The sequence below is a fragment of the Halictus rubicundus genome, chromosome 1 (genome assembly GCF_050948215.1).
Source record: "Halictus rubicundus isolate RS-2024b chromosome 1, iyHalRubi1_principal, whole genome shotgun sequence".
Taxonomy (NCBI): Eukaryota; Metazoa; Arthropoda; class Insecta; order Hymenoptera; family Halictidae; genus Halictus; species Halictus rubicundus.
This window is the reverse complement of record NC_135149.1, coordinates 24,519,641-24,542,805: the sequence shown is the minus strand read 5'-3', so window position 1 is coordinate 24,542,805 and position 23,165 is coordinate 24,519,641. Positions and strand designations below refer to the sequence as shown.

Below are 23,165 nucleotides of genomic sequence, written 5' to 3'. Positions count from 1 at the left end.
ATACAGATTAACACCGTTAACCCGTTGTACTACGATTTATTTTACGGTTTTAGTGATTAGAACCTTTTTTGTAATTGATAATTTCCTAAAAAAAAGAGTATGCCTATAATAGGTATGCCTGTATGTTTTTCAACAGCTGTACATTAACAATGCCAAAATAGAATTTTATTTCGGTTTAAAGGAAATTAATAACATACATATTTATTAGACTCTGTTCAGAATCTTTATCACGAGTATGACTCGATATTGTAAGGCAAGAGGTTAAACAGCAAAATAATATTGATCGCTGAATAATAAATAATTTATTTCAGAAGACATTCATTACACCCAGACTATTCTATCTTGTTCGTTCTACATGTGTTTATATGAAAGCTAGATCTGTATTTATGCATTATCCAATGTTTATTTCAATGTGAATTTTAAAAAACCATGTATATTATTTCATCACATTTTTCCACTTTCTGTTTCATGGAGTTCACCGATTTGGCAAGCGAAATTTTGAAATTTCGAAATCGTTATGAAATTTGTATTTCGCATAAAGATCTGCACTCTAGTTATCGATGTTTATAATAACGGTTGATAAAAATTTTATGAAAAAGGTGTGTCCTGTAAACATCCCTGGAGTGGTCACAGATTTTCTATACTTCTGAGGACAATAATTATGTTTTTATTCATGGTGATCAGGTTCACAATAGAAATTCGATAACATTTGTTTGTTAAACGAACAACGATCTTTTGACGAAACTTCGTGGATGCGTATAACTCACTTCGATCTACAAAAGGCATATTTTAAATCCTCATTACGGGCGCAGATAAAAAAAATTGAAATTCATGACCATAATTTTTAATCAATTCTTTTGATGAATGAAAAACAATTTTGAACACGTTCGTTTTTTAGAGGGTGACCGGGATACTTTTGCACGCCACTGTAGTTGTAAGAATGGGCCGCCGTTCGACGGTTAATTATCTCGAAAGACTCTTGTTTCGCATGCGCTGATTGGAAAAAAGCGATAAAAACCGTGGCTTCATTACGTGGCACACATTTGATCGGTAGACTGACTGGGCCTGACCGCCTTCGGCAATAATTATGACGCTGTTCAAATAAACTCGATATTAGAGACCCGTTACCGGGTGCTCGTCGTCGGTTCTAAAAATCCTCGAACAGAGGAGAAACTATTAGTGGTACCCATAAGTAATCAATTATTCGCAAAGAATTTGTTTTGCCTTTAGTTCTGTACCGATCCTTCAAGAGGAAACACGATTTTTTTACAGTTTTCGGTAAAGCAGCCTGTGTTCAAAATATTCTAAAAAGTATAATTTTTTTTACAATCCTGTAACAAAATGGCGGCGTCCGTACCTTCCGAGGATCATATTCGTCATTGCATACTTTTTCATTTTCGTGCGAAATTTAATGCAATAGTAACAACAAAGAAAATTTGCGATGTTTATGGAGATGTATTGAAGGTCAACAAGTGTCAACGTTGGTTCAGAAGGTTTGCTGCTGGTGATTATGATCTCTCTGACAGGCCTCGAAGTGGACGACCAATTGAATTTGATGATGACACCATAAAATCTCTAGTGGAAGATGATCCAAAATTAAGTATACAAGAATTATCGAGAAGCCTTGGGTCCACATGGTCAACTATACAAAGGCACCTACACGAAATGGGAAAGGCATATAGGCAAGGATTATGGGTACCGCATCAATTATCTGAGACCAACAAGAATATTCGTCGATCAATTTGCACTTCATTGCCATCCAGATTTCGTACAGATCCATTTCTCAGCAGAATCGTTACCGGAGATGAAAAATGGATTCTTTGTGATAACATAAAGCGTTTCGAGCAATAGCTTTCTGAAAATCAAACCGCAATATCAACCCCTAAACCTAGCTTATCACTTAGAAAGGTGTTACTGTGCATTTGGTGGGACTGTCGTGGCATGATTCACTTTGAGTCGTTGAAACCTGGAGAAACAGTTACTGCTGAGTTGTATTGTCAGCAATTACTGTATTCAGAACTATTGAAAAAGAGGGCATCTTTGGTCCACAGAAAAGGTGTAATACTGCAAATTGACAATGCCCGGCCCCGTGCAGCGAAACTCACTCAGGAAAAAATCAACGAATTGCAATGGGAAGTTTTACCGCACTCCCTGTACTCACCGGATATTGCTGCCTCTGATCTTTTCAGATCTCTGGAGCATTATTTAAGAAATAAAACATTCTGTAGAAGATGTAAGGAGGCACCTTGAGTCATATTTTGCTTCAGAAACCCTGGATTTCTATAAGAGGGGGATTGAAAATTTGCAGGAAAGATGGCAAACTGTCCTTGATAATGATGGAGATTATATAATAGATTAAGAAATAAAAACTTAAATTTACTACAAAGTTTGTTTTAGATTTCAAAATAATTGATTACTTATGGGTCCCCCTAATATTTCCGCGGTAGGGTCCCATCTCGCGAAATTGGGTCCCCGGGCCCGATCCTATCGGAGCGAGAGGGAGAGAGGCCCCGGCTTCAGCGTTCCCCGCTTTAAAGAGACATTACGCGGTCCCGGTCGGGGAGCTGTTAACAATTCCAAAGGTTTCTCTGTAACACGCCGGCTGTTCTAGCGGCGGATCGTTGCGGACAGCCGTAAAGCGAAGCCAATTGGCAGTTAAGGCGTCCGTGGATACCGAAAGGAGCGAATTCTTTAACGAACGCGACACATCGTTGGCCGATCTGCGCCGCGAGATCGCCTTTGCCGGCCACCTTTCGCGTTTAGAGCTAAAGGCTCGTAAATACTCGGCCGGCCCACTTGGGCCCTTGTTTGGCCTACCCGGCTACCAAAAGGGCGAAACACCTCGTTAAGCCCCGCAAGCGAAACCTGTCCTGCTGACGACCGGGGATGGGCGGGTCATTAAGATCGTACGCTTAATTCGAAAAATCGGCTGCCGATCTCTGCCCGATCGCGGCAACCTCGGAACCGGTTGCACCGACGATTCATCACACCGGGGAATCCTTTTCTAACGCCGAGCAAACGTGTCCTAGGTGTACCTGCTACCCTACACCCTGTGACAACATGATAGCACACGTTAACATTAGCCACGATTTTCATTTATTCTCATCGTTGGAACTGACATTTCTTTCTATACACTTTTCCAAGATTTAACACTAGGAACGCTGGAAATGACTATTGTACATTACTTTATAAAAATAACGTGATTGTATCTGGGTATCACAATTTGTAGCCATTTTTTTTTTAATAATATATACCCAAAGAAATCATTTGGTTAAATAATTCCTGATCATCTTTACAATCTCAATATTCGTAAATTAAAAATATTGGAATCCGTCATTTTGACGGGTCCCGTAAATCTAGTGTTAACAACGTACATGGTGGTTCATACACAGTTACAGAAAGAAATCAAAGAAAAAGGATGAACGGTTTGAAGAGTAAGTACTATAATACATCCGTAGGACCTTATTTTTTTTTTTAATGCAATGATGAAATTGCATATCTTTTTTTAAGCGAAAATGCATAATTTTCTCTTTACATGGACTGCTCTCGTCATTCTACGTGAGAAAGTATTGGGGTAAAGGATTACAGTGAATTCTTGATATATGTCAACAACACGGATCTTGTCAGCGTCATGTATCCTCCAGGAGACCCCGCGGTAGTGGGGATAATTCCGCGACGTTTATCATCCCGGCCTTGGCGACATATATAGAAAAATCACTGTATTAGTTATCGAGATATTTTTTAAAAAATGTCTTTATTCGAGAAAGACCTATATCGGGCCTAATCGGGCCTGTAAATTCTATGCAGAATCTAAAAGAACGGACAAAACTGCAGTGTGCAACAGTAACTAGAGGCCACCTTGATGCAGTCATGCATGCTCAGAATCATTCACATCTTTATTTATAAATCTCTTCAAACATTTCCTGAACATACTTCTTGTAGAGCCATTAGTCACGTTCCTAATGTAATTTAATCGTCAGAGATTGAGAATTCAGATAAACGTTCCGATACTTTTGAACATATGTGCACCTAGGTGCAGTTACAAAAACGGTAGCAAAGTAGACATTTTATTAATTGATTGCCGAAACATTTTCTCCCAATGGTAAGCAACATTACAATTTGTTTGAAACCGAATACTTCTTCGATGGTTGTCGTAATCGAGAAACATTCAGATAGACAAGACAACCTCCTGCAATCAGCTGTTACTTCCGAACACCATTACGTCACATAATTATATATTTAATCGAGTAAAGTCGCTGACAAATCTTTCCGGGCACCGCTTTTGTCGGCAACTGCGATCCCAATCGAGCGACTTCCTGGACTACACGTCACAAGTTATCATGCGCTTACATTATACACTATAACGCGTGGAAGATGCAGCGTGTTAACGTTAATGAATTGTTCAACCTGTGAACAAAATTCTGCGTGTTGACATTATCGAATTAATTGAACTATAAACAAAATTCTCTTTAACTTCACGCACCGTACTAGGAGATAATAAATCAACTTTCTTTCCTGATGGACTGATTAACTTCGATCCATTAATTTCGTTCCAACGAAATATACCGATTTATTGGATATTTTTTTTTATTATGTATTGTAGAAGTGAATTTTTTTCAATTCAGAGTTTTCATGTGTTGAATGCTCAGGTTGTGTTAGATGAATAAATAAGGCTTATTATTATTATTATTATTATCGATTCTCGTTTCTTTCAGCTTGTTCACTATAATTTTGGAACATTTGAATTTTCTCACACTTAACCGTATGAACGGTTTCGTGAAAGAGAAGGAATTCCTCTATTTTAGGCGAGTTTTTGAAATTATACGTTCCACGTGACGTTTGCCCTGCCTTCAGCGTTCCCCCAAAACGGGAAGCAATTAGTTTGTCGACACAGAAACGGTAAAGCGGAGATACATCATAGCGGCTGCTCTTTCAAGTTCCTCGCATACCGCACATCTTAACCAAATTTGGTGCGCTCAATGTATCAGCAATAAAATTAATTTAACTGCACTGGCCCCTATACGGTTGAGGCGACTCAATCAACGGACATAGCAGCGAATGTCCCTGAAATTGTGGACAACAAATCACACACGGTATGCTCTGATAGTTCACCAAAAAAAAACGTTTAAAATTAACACGTTATTTGCCGGAAGCTTGCGAACTCTTCAGGAACGCCTGATCGTCGATTCCCCGTGGTAGTGGGGGTATTCCGCGACGTTTATTATCCAGGCCTTGGCGACATATATGGAGAAATCACTGTACTTGGTAAATATTGAATTTTTTGGTTGTTCACCTTCCTCGTTTATTAGATTATCATCTACATTTTTCAGCTTTTTCTATCATTATCATTTTCTATCATTAATGTCATTAACCATCACACAATGTTGTCGCCAATATGTTTATTTTTCCGCTCGTATAAACAGAATACACGTTGGTCACATTGACCGATGATGAAATAAATTTTATTTAAAAGTAAAGTTGGATATACAGATAGAAACTGAAGGTAGGATTTGAAAGATTAGGTTTGTACCTTCAAATGGTATACATAATAAACCTGTAGATTATAATAATATTTCTTGATTAAAACGCTTTATAAAATTTGCATTCTGAAATCGGTCATTTCGTATGCAACGACCTTATAAATGCATAAAATCCGCGGTCTAATTATTTTAGTGAAAAATATAAATTTATACCTAGCTTCTGTGTCCTGCAATTGATGCAGAAAAATGTTTATTTTGCATAAAGATCCGGAGTCTGGTTATAAGTTTAAAATATCGCACGTATGACGTCTTTTTAACACATTTTTATCGACTCGCTTTCTTATATGTCTGTTTGTCTGTTACAAAATTTTGCAATTGATTTTAAACTAACTTCCCGATGAGCTAGAGACTTGAAACTTTAAACATAGCTCAGAACTGGCAGACAACACACACACAAGACTAAAAAGCAGAAAATTATTATTTAAATAAAACAAAAATCTTTAATATACCACGTTTTTAAGACGGACTGAAAAGTATAAAATAATTTTTCCTAACACAGATCGCCCTGAAAATTTGTGACTTTTTAATAGCTACGAAAATACTTTTAAGATTTGAAACGCAAAACGTGGGACGCATGCAATAGATGATTGATGCATGAACAGTTCACCTAAGTCACTAACAATTTTATTGCACTGCAAATTAAATGAACTGTCGTGCGAGTTTTCTCAATGGCAGCTACTCTCTCTACACTCCTCACTATTATCTTGCGGCCCACGTTTTTCGTTTTAAATCTTACAAGTATTTTCGTAGCTATTAAAAATCCACAATCACCAATTTTCAGGACTATCTGTATGGGGAAAAATTTATACTTTTTAGTCCGTCTTACAAACATGGTACATTAACCCTTAGCACTCGAATGGTGCCTGTAAGACACCACCAAAAATTGCTGTTTCGTTATTCAAAATATTTTTTACATTATTAAATTTGTTTGTATTTAATAAATTACCAAATATCTCTGTATTGTACAAGTAAATCGCACCATTTTCGTATGTATACCATGAAAACAAAATATACAGAAAGGCAATATTTTGGAGTTAAAATAGCTTCGAGTGCAAAGGGTTAAATATTCACAATCACAAATTTTCAGGACTATCCGTACGGGGCAAGGAAAAATTATTTTATACTTAATCCGTCTTGAAGACGTGATATATTGAAATTTTCTTTTATTTAAATAATTCTTTCCAAAAATAGTGAATTATTGAAATATCGACAAGTGTATCCCCTGATGTTGAGAACCAGGGCGCCGAGGTGTCCCAACGCTTATGAGCATGGGTGCTAGAGCATCGCACCGTCTCGTCACAGGTGCATGCCTGAACCGGAGTATTTTGGTCAGCGGGATCGGTTAAAGGGGACGATTCGCGATCAACGCTATTTCAATTGTTCTACATCGGGGAGAATAGAAACTGGTCCGGAGAGCCGACGCCGGCCGATCAGCCTGTTCGCCAACTCGTGATTCAGCCGCCGCCGCCGCCGCCGTCATGCTCTTCACTATAGCAGAACGTGTGCGAAGAGAAGCGAAGGCGGGTGCCAGGAGTGGTGGCGACACGCGCTTGCACGTGCTCCGCGTCGGTGGTATTCCAGTGAATCAACAAGTGTCGCGGGTCTAGTCGTACCAATACACGAACCGACGTCTCACAGCCTGGATTCCAATAAACCGGTCAACCCGAGCCGGCCCGACTCTCGACCGCTCCCCGCCGCGCAAAAACTATTCAAAGAAACCCGTTCCTTATCGAAAATTCGATGTCGATGCGAGCGCCTAGCGTGCTGACAAGAGCGCGTGGCCTGCCCTCTTGGTCAATGCCTCGGACTCGGACGTTCCTCGGCGAGGTCCGCGGCGTCGCATGACACACATCCGAACCACTATCGTCATTTTTTCTTTCCCAGCCAAAAAGAAAAACAGGTCGTGGAACTATTAAAAATGTACGACAGACGATGGAAATATTCAACGATCTTAAGAGCCCGGTCTTCGTTGATTCGCGATAAGGTAGAGTGACTACATTACCGTCAAAAAATGGTTTTACGTGCCTCAAGTTTTCTCGCCCTTACGTAAGAATATTTTGTCGCTGGTGAAGGGCTCGTTCGAAAGAGGAAGGTTCGATCTAGTGCGCGCCGGTCAGGAGCTGCCGAGATTATGCAGATATTTGGTAATATAAGCGTTAGAAGTAGGCCAAAAATTATTGACGATGGAGTAGAGATTATGCCGTGGAGTCCAAGCATTTTTATGCCATTGGATGGGTTTTCTGGATGAAATCAAGCTATATTTTGTCTTGATTCTCTGCGAAATAAAGCCAAAGACTTGAAGCACGTTTCTGGCGTCAGAAATGTGACAAGTTTCGTCATAGACTTAAGACCCGTCGGGTCAAGACCCAGGAAGTCTGTGTCTGAAGGCTGTGAATGGAAATTATTAATTAAAAAGTCACATGAATATCCCTTAAAACGTGTCGATCGTCTCACGTCCTTAATCGTCGCTTAATTAAACGCTTTAATGTCGAGCGTGGCTGCCTCGGGAATAAATGAGCCGATGAATAAAACATCGTCGGTTTCATATTTATGGAGGAATCCTTGCGAAAAACTTCTTTCCGCACGCTCGCCACGATGATACGCGCAGCACGCTCGCACGCACCGCGTGGGAGTCCGCGCGTGTGGTTGTTCCGAGTAAATTGCAGGCGCAGAAGCCGGACATCGCTGTTACTTATACTGTTTTACGTGCTAAGTTGCGCGCGTTCACTTCTTTTTTCTTTTCATTTTATTCGCATCATCAGAGATCCTTATCGTAGGTGAAACCGATCGTTCGCCAAAAAACATTTACACGATCGTCAATAAAACGAGCATTGACGTTTAATGAGTCGTCGCTGGGACGTTCGGACACGTTCGTTTCGGGAAGAAATAAAAAAAAAACGGCTTTCTTATTTTTTTCTTTTCTTTTCAACTTTCACGTAAAACGCTTTCATCGTCAGTCAATTAAAACAGTGTTCGAATCCATCAGAAAACATTTATTTCTTCGAATGTGTGTCCTTTAGCGGTGCAATTGCTTCATAAAATTCTGGAGTCGGCCGAACTATAATGACAGGGGACGCTTGTGATCCAGGCGAAGTTAGGTTTCAATCCTTCCGTTTATGACCACTGCGGTAATCGATCAATTCGATTGAACATTCTAGTTTTTTTTTAACGGCCTCGGCGAATCTTTGTGCAAAATGAAAATTCTCGGTAAGAAACTGTAGCCGCGTACAACTTTCTTTTTCTCCTTAACCCTCGCACGACGACGGCTGGGTCTGCGGTGACCCGCAACACACGTATAAATCTCGACTCCCTTTTTGTCTCTGACCGTGTAGTCGCTGGTACGAGTCACGCGAGACCCGGTCGCCGGCAACTACGTTCCCGAGGGTTACCAATCTCAATAAGTGGCGGATATATTGACGATATATTGACATTGTTAACACAAACCAAGCATTAACAGTATCAGGAAAACATTGCCTTATAAAAATAGCAACCCTAAATTCATTGCGATTATAATATAATAAATACTTGGACCAGGAAATTTATTCCACTATTTTCCATAAATGAATTTTTATAATTTCAATAATTGGGTTCTGTGTTAAATTCCGTTGGTTACAAATCGCATCGATTCGTGTTCGTCATAACCGCACAAAATCTGCTTTAATGATTCTAACGAAAAAAAAAAAAATCTGCTAATTAGTTCTTGTCGAACGGGGACGAAAACCCCAAAAACGAGTCAGACAGTATCAACTAGATCTGTATGTTAATAATTTCATTCGAGTCGAAATAAAATTCTATGTCGTCAGTGTACCATTGGAGGATGCACAGGTGTAAAACAAATACAATCAACCTTCTTCTTTCAAGGCATTCTGAGTAGCACAGAAATTCGAACCACTGAAATCATAAAACGCCAGGAAACGAGTGGAGAGCAAAATTGGAAAAAATTCATAGTCTCGGGGGTGAGACCGTATGAAAAAGTGATTCGACCGTTCGCCAAGATTTTTCGGTCCACTGCGAGACGTCTCGATCGGAGCAACAACAACAATCGCTCGGCGGATATTTCGCGTGGAGCGCGGCGTCGCGTCGCGTCGCGTCGCGGTCGCATGGTTTATGCGAGCGACGAGCGTGCCGCGCGACGAAAGAGTGAAAGAGAAACGGCGGGAAAACCGAGAAGAAGGACAAACGAAAGAGTGGAGCGCGTGAGGATCGAAGAGGATCGCGCGCGGGTCGTCCTCGTGCTGGTCGCGCGACACGGCGGCGTGTGCTCGCCGCTTCTTTTTTCCCCCGATGACTCGGTCCGCTCCGGGGCCTAGAGCTTCGCACAGGAGCGACAAAGAAAGGACAAGCGCGACAAGAGAGAACGCGGCGAAAGGTGGGCGAGAGGGTGGAGAGGGAGAGCAGAGGAATAGTAGGAGAAGCAGAAGCAGCAACAGAGCGGCGGTATCGAGATCCCCATTCTCCACGAGGCAGAGAGCATGCAGGTGTGCACGAAAAGGTCCTCTCCCGCGCTGGCACCAACGAAGGGGCCCCCTGCGCCAGTCGAGTGAGCACACACAAACAGAGAGAGAGAGAGAGAGAGAGTGAGAAAGAGAGGAGTGGAGGGAACCTGTGCCGGGCCCAACAGGCCCCCGATCTGTGGGAACTGTTCGGCCCGCGAGCTTCCCACGATACGCTCCGGCTGCTGGCTGGCTGTGCACGGGCTGCAGGGTTCACTCGTGCGTCTCCCCCTTTCCGTCCCCCCCAACCTACAACCTTCTCTCCATGCATAGTCCCCGGAGTCATCGGAAGGGGCACCGGGGATGGGACAGAGTCTGCTTGGAGGGAGAGGGGGGACCGTCGAAGGTATAAGTACCGCGTCGGTCCCCTCCAAACGCTCAGAACCGTCGTAAACACGGTAGCGAACGCACCTCTCGGCACTCCGAGAAACGTCTTTGCTTTGCGATACACACCCACGCATACACCGCTCTGACGGTTCAACCGAGAACATTTGTTTCCAACGTCTCGAGAGACAGAGACAGAGAAATAGAGAGAGAGAGATAGAGAGAGAGCTGTCTTGTGTCAAGTGACCAGTGAAGAGAAAAAAAAGTATACGTTTGTTCGCACGATATGGCGCCGCACACCAGTTACACGCCGGTCGGCGGCATGGAGTACGAGGAGCCAGTGTCCAGGACTTACCAGTACAGGAAGGTGATGAAGCCGATGCTGGAGAGAAAGAGACGTGCCAGGATTAACAGATGCCTGGACGAGCTGAAGGACCTGATGGTGACCGCCCTCCAGGCTGAAGGCGAGAACGTCGCCAAATTGGAGAAGGCCGACATCCTCGAGCTCACTGTACGTCATCTTCACACGCTCAGAGCTGCCAGACGACTCACCCTCACCCCGGAGAACAGTTACGCCGACAGATTCCGGGAAGGATTTACGCAGTGTGCGCAGGAAGTCTCGTCGTTCTTGTCGACCCCGGTGGCCGCTGCCGTTCATCCTGCCGCCGGTGCACAGCTGATGAGACACCTCGGCGGTTGTCTTCGAAGACTCGAAGGACCTGCTTCGAACTCCGCCACGAACAATGTCAACAAGGCTGCTCCAACAGCCGCCGCCACCACCGTCGTCGCCGCCGCCGTCGCCAGTCCAACTACCAACGTCACGGTCAACGTACCGCAGAACGTTTACACACCACCGCAGAGTCCTGTCAGCGTGGCCAGTTCCTCGGGCGACTCGGAGTCCTCGAACGCTGTCTGGAGACCCTGGTGATGATCGCTGGAGATTCTCCCGAGATCATAATACTACCCATTGTTCGATTGTACTGTTCCTTCCTGGTGAAGAAGAGCCGGCCCTCCTCGTCTCAACGCCGAAGCTGCGGATAGGAGGGAAAAACGACGAATCATTTGTCTTCCATATGTTGAATTATTGTTGAGCCCCTCGGGGCGCCGTGTTCCGTCGGGGCGTCTATTTACCTTTAAAGAGATACGATTTTTGTAAGCTTAACACGTTTTATACGGCGCGCCGCCGAAGAACGTTCTTCTCTTTGTTTTTTCTCTCTTACTCTCACTTTGTATATAGGTGATAAAGCTTTAAGTGATGTCTGTGATAGGGTTCAATTTTGTACCTGAGATAATTATTTTCTCGTAACGTAGAAGAAGGATTATTATTATATAAATTTTAATTTGTTATGTTTAAGAGATGCATTTTTAAACACCGCGCAACGCGACACGATACTAGGCGTCTTCCTCTTCCTTTATATATATATATTTTTTTTCTTGTTTGTTTGTTAAAATCAACCGCACGCCGCGCGAAAATGAATAAAACTGATTTGTTTTAACCGTATGTTGGGAGAATTTGTGATTCGATTACCTCTTGCGCGCTCCTGATCCATCTCATTCTTCCTCCTTCCTGCGATTGCGACCTTGAAACTTTCGATTAGAAAATAGTTGCGGCCACAGTGGATAACAATTTCCAATAGTTCCGGTATCTTTTGACCGATAGTCGATCTACAGATGTAGATGTGTAATTCTGCCGCCTGTTTTACTTTGTTATTGCCGTCGTGTCCGTGTTCAAATTGCTATTTCTAGAACGGTAAAATGTTGTTGAACTCTTTCCATACGGCACACGCGGAAACGGGCATGATTCCGTTTTGCATAGGTAAAATGGAACGTGTGAACATGTATTATATGTAGATAAAGTGAAATATTGAAAAATTGATCGGAGTATAATGAGCAATCGTAGACACGGGCTTTTTGATGAATGTTGATCACAGTCAGTAGTATAAATGCAAGAATTAAATTGTTTAATAATTAAATTCTCGGATAAGTAATTCGGATTAATAATTGCAGAAAAGCGCCAGAGCTGCAAGAGCGAAAGAAAAAAAAACCGGAAATTTCTGCGATAACCTAATTTCGAGTGGATCAATCGATACACCGTCCTTCGCATTCGCGAACACGCTTCTTCCTCCGGTGATCGTTTCGCAAGTCCTTGAACAAGTCGTTCCGTAACCTCGAGTACAATCGAGAAGGGAGTGGTCGTATTTGCAAAGTATGGGGTGTGTACCGTACGAGACGTGTCCTTTGAGAATTTTCGATGTACACCTACAATTATTCCGATACCGATTATAATAATCCTGACATTCCTTCAATTTCTCTGGAATCTCTTTGAAATTTTCGTTCGCGCCTTCCCGAGCTACAGAATTCCACGATTGTTGTTCGACTAGTTGCAGAAACAGTGGAATCAGTAATGAGAATATATGTATATACATATATATGAGAATGTATTGTAATATGTTCCAATATCCTTGGAACGATTACATATCAACGAAATTCTATATCTAGATATTAATTATCAAAAATCTCATATGAGATTTATTTCAACATGATGAAGAATACAACACGAAGATTACAAACAAGAGAAAAATTTGTACAGAATAGTTCCATTTCAGTTTTATTTTCCAAATAATCCATCGCATAATTGATATTACACTAACATTTGTCTGCATCTTCTGATTTTGCAACCTAAGATTTTCTGCATCTTATAATCAAACTGTAAATTTCCATGCAAATAACATTTTTACAGATTGCTTGGAAACTGTGTTGTAGCAAAACTAAAATTGAAATGCCAATAATTTTCAGAGCGTGTATAATTTCCATAAATGCATATAAATTCGCAATCTATTCGCGGCGCCATTGCGTATAAAAATTAATTTCAACCAGAGGAGTTACTCAAATAAAAATTTTCTTGTAAAATACATGTAAGAATTTTAGTGGTATTTCAACACTAAACCTACCACGGCCGATCAAATTCACCTTTTCAAACTTCGCATTTCAAAATCGCATCGCTATTTATCTTCACGACTTTTCTTAAAGTATGTACACAATGTATTTTTCAGTGTTTATTTCTCGTTTTATTTTTTTTTCCAAGAAATATATATATCTTGTCCTACCTACCGCGGCTGGTTAATTTAACCGCACGAGACAATATGGTATTTACTGTTCTAAACCTAAGCAATCAGTATAAAAGAAAAAGGCTATTCACAATGTGGCGTGGCCAACTTAAATAAGCCGCCTTATTGAATGAGACGCTATCAAGTTACGCACGTGCCTGGTTGATAATACTGATTCATGGCAAATGCATCCAAACCGCAACGGTGGACGACATAGTACAATTTTGTAAATTAAGGAGAGAGCATCGCAGTATTTCTATATAATTGCAATTATGTAAAAATAAATTTGTATCGTCATTCTATGGAAGTTGTCCGTCTACTAATTCATTCAGCAACAAATTGACTATTATCTACGTTTAATTATATTAACAATAATATTGTTTAAGAACCGGTCATTTTGGCCACGCACGGTAGGAACAGGTATACAAGAAGTGTCGGTAGGTTTAGTGTTGAAATTTACTGCTGAAAGATACTTTCCCCATTACTATGTAATAAAAAGTACCACATTATTGCACAGTTAAATTAAATTTTTTATTTTCAGTCTGAAAAACCTGATATTTCCTATGCACTGGCATAATGTGCAACACGTGTTTCGATATAACTTGTATAATATCGGTATATTGTAATACGAAGTTTTTGGACTAACAAGTTGCTGCATCATTACGGTTTCGTGCACACACGTAAAGCGAATAGGCACGCGGATTATTTTACAATAATTCTCTAGTGCATGAACGGAGCGCCAATGTACAACGTACGCACGCTACGCCCAGCGAACGACATTGTTCAATCAAAACGCAATCAACGACGAATTTTCTTTTATTTTCTTTTTTCTTTTGGTTCCCGCATCTTGCTTCTCAATGCAGTCTGTTGCGTGTGGTCCGCTTACGCCGACGGCACGCAACTTATAAAACATTTATGTAGTCAGTCAGGTATCATGGACGTGAAAATACAGCGTGCGACACGCAGCGTGATAAGTGCTCTTGTTACTTCTGTTATATGCGTGAAATGCAAGAAAGGCGCGCCCTTAATTAACAGAATTATTAAGCGTTGAACGCGTTCTGTCGGGACGATGGCAATTTTCGAAGACACTTGTCCGCGGATTTTTAGGCGCAATCAGAATTGTCTGCTTTAACGCTAAACCTACCAAGCATTAACAGTATCTGGTAAATATTGCCTTATAAAAATGGCAATCCTAAATTTATTCAGATGGTCCCTAATTTTCAATACAATAAATGCTTGGACAAGGAAATTCCACTATTTTCCGTAAGTGAATTTTTATAGTTTCAGTAATTCTAAAATATAAAACCGGTCATTTTGACCGTGGTAGGTTTAGTGTTAATTACGATACACGTGAAAAAGTAACTGAAACTTGTCTTCCAAAAATGACGAGATTGAATATATTTGGAATTTGTGCGGTTCGTATTATAATGCATGCTCTACTGAATATATTTATTTAATCATTTCCCACGAAGGTATCTTTCTAATTTTAATAATCGTAAAATAAAAGACCTGGAACCGGCCATTTTGACCGGTGGCGGTAGGTTCAATGTTAATAATTTCAATGAATTCAATGCGATGCAATATCATCCGTGATTCCCTGCTCTGCCATCCGCCGTACACGATTTTTCCAAAATGCTAACTCTCCATTCTAAACCAAACTAAATGAAAAACAATTGAATATTACAACAACGTTCGATTTGAGCAGCGTCAACCTGTAACACTAAATGAAAATCTCATGTCCACCATCAGAACATATTCCCGGCACAATGCGAGCCTGCCAAGCGAATGGAAAACAACTTATTATTAAAAAAATTTCACCGTGAGGTCGTTAAAAAATAATGATTGAAAAACTTGCTGCTCGTTACTTTCATCGCAGCGCGGGGCTGAATTATTGAAAGGGACCCGAAGTACGAAATTATTTTTGATAAATGAACGAGCATAAATTCAATTAATCTTCGCGAATGAGGCGATCCTCCGGTGCATCCAGATTGATAATATTATTGAAACACCGGCCAGATGTTTCCCTCGGCAGCGGATAAAGAGAGCGACGGTTTTTTAATCGCGTCGCGTTTACAAGCCGATCGCCGATCGCTTGATTCATTACCGATTAAACGGCCGAGCTGTTTCGGTTAAAAAGTCGTCACACTTTTTTCCCCTGTAAAAATTTCCCTGGAACCAGCGTATCCAGCGCGGAACGTTTCTCCAGGTTTTATATAAGCGTGGTGCGCGCGCGCGCACAGCCAGTTAGGTGCGTGGCACAGAAGTCGGCACCGCTCTTTTATTACCCGGGGGACCCGCTTTTGATCGATCGATAATGAGAATCGGCGTGAGTATCGCACGCACATATCGACCGTACCGGGGCCATTAAAGCGCAGGAGATATTTTAATTGACCAGTTAACGCGTTATCCGTCTCCATTCCTCGGACTTCCTTACAACTCGAAATCGAATCCGTCCATGTACGCGCTTAGTTTCAATCAACTCGGTCGCGAATTACTCCATTATAAATTCTTCGTCAGCCGTACGCCGTTTCGCAGAACCTCTGTCGTATTTTACCCCCCCCCCCCTCTCCCGAGACGTTCAGCATTAATCGCGACAACGACGAAGATAAACGAATAAGAGTGAAATTCATTTCTGACAGAAGTTCGAGCAGACCTGGGCAAAATTCCGAGAAAAAATATTTAAAATACTATTATAAATAGTATAGTTTAACGTGGTTCAAACAAAATACTACTTTAAATAGAACGAAAAATTTCGGCAAATAAAATATTTTTATTTCGATAACCAGATACATAAAATAAATTATTTTACTGTTGTATTTCAAATATTTCCTTACAATGAAAACAAGTTGAGCAAATGGTTGATATTATAAATTATAATTTTTAACATAAGAAACTGTAATAGTTAACAAAGTATTATTTGTAGCTTAATTACGAATATTTGCATGTAACACGTTGATAAACAGACGACAATGTCGTAATAACATTGCACGCAACAAAACATCAGAAAAGTATAAGTTACTATCAACTATTTGATATACTGTTTTACACAGTTCTACAAAATAAGCTTCACTATTTTCAATATTTTAAAAATAAAATATTATTCTTAAATAGTATTTCGAAAACTTTTTCTCATAAATAAAATAATTTATTCGCATGATTATAGGCATGCTTTAAAAATAAAATAAACTATTTACTATTTTCTATTTCAAATACTATTTTGCCCAGCGAAATTACTTTCCGAACAACCCGATATGTATGTTATTAATTTTCTTTAAACCGAAATAAAATACTATTTTGTTGTAGTTAATAAATATATATATATATATATATCCTTTGGAGAAAACATAGGCAAACAATAAATATAAACTATCATTTTTTTCCCAAGAAATTCTGAACGATGAATAGTATAATCACAAAATAGTAGTGCAAGGGGTTAACTCGTATAATTGAATTAAAATCTAACTGTGTTTTAAATGGAACGTTACCAATGGCGGCTCGTGGCTAAAATTAGTGTGGGTGTTGCTTCAGAAAATTTCAACTGTGAAGCGCACAGTTCCATACAAAAATTTTTGTATCTCTTTATTATATTAAATGTTATCAATAATACCAAGTGAAAATAAGGTTTGCTGCAGTTCCACAGTGCCTATACGCGAGCAACCACTGAACGTCACCAAAATTGTATTAGAATAACATCTGAACCACTATGCATAATAAAAAGTTAATTGTTATAAAATTGCATCGGTCGCAAGGATCACGAGCCACGCAATTTATTTCTTCCCTTAATCACTTTAATGAGCTAAAAACGATGTGACATTCACATTCTTTAACCGTTTCTGCGGGTTCGCATGTGGTAAAATTCGCCAGTCCACAGATTGTAAATACACGCGTGCAATTATTGTTTTTAAAACAACAAAAGCAAAAACGTGACTTGCCGAGCAATTTTGTGTTCGCAATCAAAATTGTCTCTCGGTATGTGTCATTCTAAGAAAAAATTCACGCTGATTGGCCTCCCGAGCCCTTCGCATATGATTACGTTAAATTGCCCGAAATCGGCATTTCTCGTTTCACTGGTTAATTATTCGTTTGCGTTAATCGGGTTCTTTCTTCGAAACAACCACGCGGCGGACGTTCCATCTTCGAAATAATGCAAGGTGATTTTTTTCGTTTTCTGTTGCAGGTAGTCGTAATTCCGCCCGTAGGATGCTGACAGCTGCTGTTCACATAATTTGAATAGGTACGTGGCAACGCGGGCGCGCGAAAGCCCGTCGTATTAAAATGTTATAAACAATTGTCCCGTAGGCGATTACGCGCGAGAGATAAACTTTCTCGTCTTAAGATATAGGCTTATTAAAACCGGCAGCGTTAAAACGCGGCCGACACAGTATCGTGCGACCGTGTTTACGAGCTGCTGTCGTTCAAAGAAAATTATAACGATGTCCGTCTACACGACCGAAAGCGGACCGTTTATGCTACCTGCATACTAAGACTTTGTACATCTCGCAGTGATGATTATGCGACTTTGTACATCTCGCAGTGATAAATACAAACGAGATTTCGTAGGGCAGTACGCGCGGTTCGCGTTGTCTTGTTAAACCCGCATGCAACGCAGTTACGTTCGGGCAAATTATACGGTGTCATAATTCCCCGAGGATTTTACACTTCTCGTGGCGTGTCTTTAAACATTTAGGAATTCGACGACATCTAAACCCCTATAAAATTATAACTTTCTTTATTCGTGGTGCTCCCTTGTGTCCCCGCGAACTTGCTTCTTTCGGTTGGTCTTTTTTTTTTTTTTTTGTTTTAAACCTTGGCACTCGAATGGCGACTGCATCATTGTTCAAAATATTTTTCACATTATTAAATTTGTTTGTACTTAATCAATTACTAGACGTTTCAGTATTGTACGAGTAAATTGTCGGAAGAAATGCTTCGTTTTGGAGTTAAAATAGCTTCGAGCGCAAAGGGCTAAAACCTTGGCGAAACGTCTTCGGAAAATCGGGCATCAATTTTTCTTCGTGTCATCGTTAGACTGCGGATCTTTATGCAGAATACAAAATGCTTGCATTGATTGCAAGACACAGAAGCGAAAGAAAAAATTTTTTCTTCTTTTAAACAGTTAACCGTGTTTGACGAGTATACTCGTCATGAAGAAATGGCAATATTTTGTGTCATGACGAGTATACTCGTCAAAACAGCTATAATTCAAACAGCGGTTAAGTTTTGCGACGCAACTTAGGTTATACATTTTTCAAAGAGGTCGCAACAGCTAACTGGTTAATTAGTTTATTACGCTGAAACGAACACCCTGATATCCTTAAAATTTTTAAAATATGTCCACTGCTTTAAATTGTGGTTACCCATTTTTGTCATAAATGCATAAAATCCGCAGTCTAGTCATCGTAAAGGGGAGACTTCGATCTTCAAATCTACGGAAGACTCGTTTCACGAGAAAAATTGTCCAATGTGCCGCGAGACGCTTCGGTTGGTAGCATTTTCGAGAGATAACATGTCTTCAGATTCCCACCTGTCACGTCGTGCGAAATACTCTTAGACAAAAATGAATGACGGTTGGTAAAAGTAGAAGTCTGGAGCTTTAAAATGAGACCAGGATGATTACTGTACTGTTCGTTTGAACGAAATCATTGCCGTTTGAACGTCGAGACCTTTTCGGATCCACTCTATTATAAAGGGTGTCCCAAAATTCACGCAAGAATTAATTAGCCTCTTGCATACGGCGCGCTCGTCTGCGACTTCGTACCGTTCAAACTGATACTTTCCATGGAAACCACTATAGTGGCGTACAGTACTTAAGATGTTAAAAATTGTACATTTTTTATTGGTTCATAAAGTACATAGTATAGGGTTATGCACGGAATAGGATATCGGGTGAATGGCCTCCAAGGCTTTGCTGGCACATACGCACTCTTTTCTTGAAATTTTCCATGACCGTTTTGCATAAGTGTGGCTGAATTTCGTCGATACAGCGCTCAATTTCCTTCTTCAAGGCGTGGGTGGTCGTGCGCTTGTTGGCATAAACCTTAGACTGCAAAAAACCCCGAAGAACGACCACCCACGCCTCGGAGGAGGAAATTGAGCGCTGTATCAACAAAATTCCGCCACATTTATGCAAAACGGTCACGAAAAATGTCAACAAACCCAAACCAAAGTAAAAATTTCAACCCTACACTGTATGCTTTATGAATCAATAAAAAATATTACAATTTTTAATTATAAACTTGTATTGTCTATCAAAATTACTTGTGGCGTGAATTTTGGGACATTCTTTCGTGTAAAAAAAAAGTTGGGCGTCCCTAAAAAATTCTATTCAAAATTGTAAAAAAAAAACCGATCGTCTTTGAGGGTTAATAAAAGTCTGAATGAGAAGTAATCGCATGTCGCATAATTATCGATATGTATATATATACTTCAGCCACTGCAACGTAAGTGACATTTCTAGGTTGACTGGACCGTGACAGCGGCACGGATTAATAAAACTGAAGAAAAATCAGCATTAACCCCTTGCCGTACGCTTCTCTACGCCACAAAAATGATTAGAACTGATTTAACCGTTTCGTAGAAGATGAATAATTTTGATTTTCATGGTACGTCGAAATTTCCGTGAACGCTTCAATATTTGACAACTAGACGGCGGATTTTATGCGCTTATAAAAAGAAATAACATTCACGCGTAACAGATACGTCAAGGGGTTAAGAAATTTGGATAGACACATTCCCATAATTTTTATAAAGGAAAACATTCAAAAGACAGACATATATTAGTAACTTTTTATAAGGGACAGATCTAGGGACAGAAAATATTGAAAATAATTTCGTCGAGCTAGCGCCGAGGGTGATCGGCACCGCTGTGCGTCGCGTCGAATCCTGACGGGTCAAGGTCGACTAAAAGTGACCCGTATGTTACGGTAGATGTTACAGATTGTTCGGTATGGACGTAATCGCCTACAACCACCACGAGATCGCGAGCATCGGCAATAGCATCGATGGCGGCGAGGTCGAGGCACAGTACGAGGACGAAGTGGACGACATACTGCCATACATCGAGATCGACCGAGCCCACCTAACGATCGACCAGCTGACCGCTGCCACCGGCGACAAGAGCCCGTTCAGGAGGAGCCTATTCCCGAACGTGCCGCCGTACATCGTGTTCCAGTCGTTCGACTACAAGGGACCAACAGCGCCGTACGAAGTAACGAGACACCTGAGGTGGCATCTGAGCACGATCACCCCATTAATCGTACGTCGTACATTGGTGAACTCAGGTTTTCGACTGACCAAGAAGTCGCAGAAATGGTGCGGCACGTGGGGCAAGCACATGAAGTCCGTCTGCTTCAAGACGCTGAAGGAGTCGCAGAAGATCAACCATTTCCCGGGCACGTTCCAGATCGGCCGGAAGGACCGTCTATGGCGGAACCTCAGCTGGATGATGATGAAACACGGGATCAGAGAGTTCGGCTTCGTACCGAGGACGTTCGTCTTGCCGCAGGATCTTTACTGTTTCCGGCAAGTGTGGAAGAAGCTCGGCAGCCAGAAGGAGAAGTGGATCGTGAAGCCTCCGGCCTCGGCCAGAGGGACCGGGATCAAGGTCGTTCACCGTTGGTCCCAGATACCAAAGAAACGCGCCGTGGTCGTGCAACAGTATTTGTCCAGGCCAAAGCTGATCAGCGGCGCGAAGTTTGACCTGCGCCTCTACGTGCTGGTCACGAGCTTCAACCCGTTGAGGATATACCTCTACCCGGACGGTCTGGTGCGATTCGCCTCGGTCAAGTATAACGACGACATAAACTACCTCAGCGACCGGTTCATGCACTTGACCAATTACAGTATCAATAAGACCAGCGCCACCTACACCAGCAACGACTGCGTCGACTCCTGTTCGGGGCACAAGTGGACGCTCCGAACGTTGTGGTCTTATCTCGAGAAGGAGCACGTGAACGTCGCGAAGCTGTGGGAGTCGATGAAAGACATCGTGGTGAAGACGATGATCGCTGTTGAGTCCCCGATCACCACCCTGACGAGAACCAACACCACCTCGAGATACTGTTGCTACGAGCTGTTCGGCTTCGACATTCTTCTAGACGAGAACCTGACGCCCTGGTTGCTCGAGGTGAACATCTCCCCGTCGTTGCAATCCTCCTCGCCGCTCGACATGGCCGTGAAGGGGCCGCTGATCAAGAACGTGTTCAACATAGTCGGATATCAACTGCCAAATAACTTGTCGCCGGAAGACGTGGAGAAGATCGCGCAGAAATACCAGTTGGACTTCGTGTGCCAGGACTTCAGGCTGCACAGGGTCACCCTCAGCTACCACGAGCGAACCAAGCAATCGATGTACGCGAACTTGAGGAACAGGGATGATTACATCGACGATATTATTGATATTCTCACGCCGGACGATGTCAGACATTTGATTGCGTATGAGGACGAGCTGACGCAGTTGGACAAGTTCGAAAAGATCTTTCCGACTGTCGACAGCCACGAGTACCTGCAGTATTTCGACGTTCCGAGGTATTATAATATGCTGTTCGACGCGTGGGAGATGAAGTACAGCGAGAACCGGGAGAAAGGGATAGCGAGATTACAGAAACTTTGCGAAGCGAAGTATCATTTGGCGCAACAAATAAAGGGTCTGCCCCAGTAAGAGCGACAGAACTTGACATTAATAGTGTGTAACGAATAGTATCGGCATTATACCATGAACACACAATATCGTTCGAACGAATCACCGCGATTGGTGGAGTGAACACGACGATGAACCCAATTTTCGATAACTCTGGCGCATAAATCAGGTCGTCACACGTTTACCTCGCGCTACAGTTCGTGGTACGTGGGAATAAAAAGTCTAATGGCGTCGAGTCTGCTGAAGATAGCTTCAGCAGCAATGCGGCATGTGGCACCATCTTGTTGGTACCACCACGTAGCAGGTAAATCAAATTCGGTAACACCCATAAGTAGATTAAGGGCCTTTATGCAAATTTCCATTTTCATGAAAATCGAAAAATCTAAACGAGAGAAAAGTGTCTTGCATCGACCAGGAGATTCCTTGTGGTAAACATAAAATAATAAAGCAAGCAATTTTTATTAACACTAAACTTACCAAGCATAAAACATATAAAAGTGAAACATCCCATATAAGGGATATCTCATAGATTGAATTTATTTAAACTTTGTACGATTTTCATTATAATATGTGCTTAAATGAAGAAGTCAATTCAGTAATTTCCTATGAAAACGTTTTTATAATATCAATATAATTGTGGAATAGAAAACCGGCCATTTTGACCGTGGTAGGTTTAGTGCTAATGTGCTGGTTACAAACTTTCACGTGCCATAAATGCACAAAGGTCCGCAGTCTACTCGTCAGTATAGTTACAGCCACACCTTCTCCATTTTCAAAAACAAAATGTCCAGTCACTCCACCATCGAAGAAATCACACCAAACTTTCTTTTGGGTGCAATGATCGCTCGACTGGCGATTAGCATCTTTCTAAATTCGAAAAATTTACTTACTGACAAAGCCATTTATCGAAAAGGGAGCTTCATCGGTGGAGATAATTTTTGTTTCGATTTGCTTAGATGAAAATAATAATTCTGTTTAATTTTTGAGAACGTCCTGAAATCGATAAATTTTCATTTTCAGTAACCCTTTCCCTTACAGCAGCCATATTCTCTGCCCCTGATGG

General features: G+C 41.4%; 2 protein-coding genes across 4 annotated transcripts in view; both read left to right on the top strand.

Moving 5' to 3' along the window:
- The window catches only part of LOC143359014 (enhancer of split mbeta protein), a 105,667-nt gene extending 93,809 nt beyond the window's left edge, over window positions 1-11,858 (top strand). The window contains exon 2 of the mRNA XM_076796618.1: window positions 10,584-11,858. Within this exon, the coding sequence (XP_076652733.1) occupies window positions 10,644-11,285 (642 nt within the window). The 5' untranslated portion in view covers window positions 10,584-10,643 and the 3' untranslated portion in view covers window positions 11,286-11,858. The remainder of the gene's footprint in view (window positions 1-10,583) is intronic.
- LOC143358808 (tubulin monoglutamylase TTLL4) overlaps window positions 1-22,619 on the top strand; it is a 116,213-nt gene extending 93,594 nt beyond the window's left edge. For 2 of the 3 annotated variants that reach the window (XM_076796291.1, XM_076796298.1), the window contains exons 2-3: window positions 17,642-17,698; window positions 20,392-22,619. In XM_076796291.1, coding sequence (XP_076652406.1) covers window positions 20,411-22,123 — 1,713 coding nt within the window. In that variant the 5' untranslated portion in view covers window positions 17,642-17,698; window positions 20,392-20,410 and the 3' untranslated portion in view covers window positions 22,124-22,619. The remainder of the gene's footprint in view (window positions 1-17,641; window positions 17,699-20,391) is intronic. The other variant, XM_076796287.1, reaches the window with a different exon arrangement.
- The last annotated feature ends 546 nt before the right edge of the window (window positions 22,620-23,165 follow it).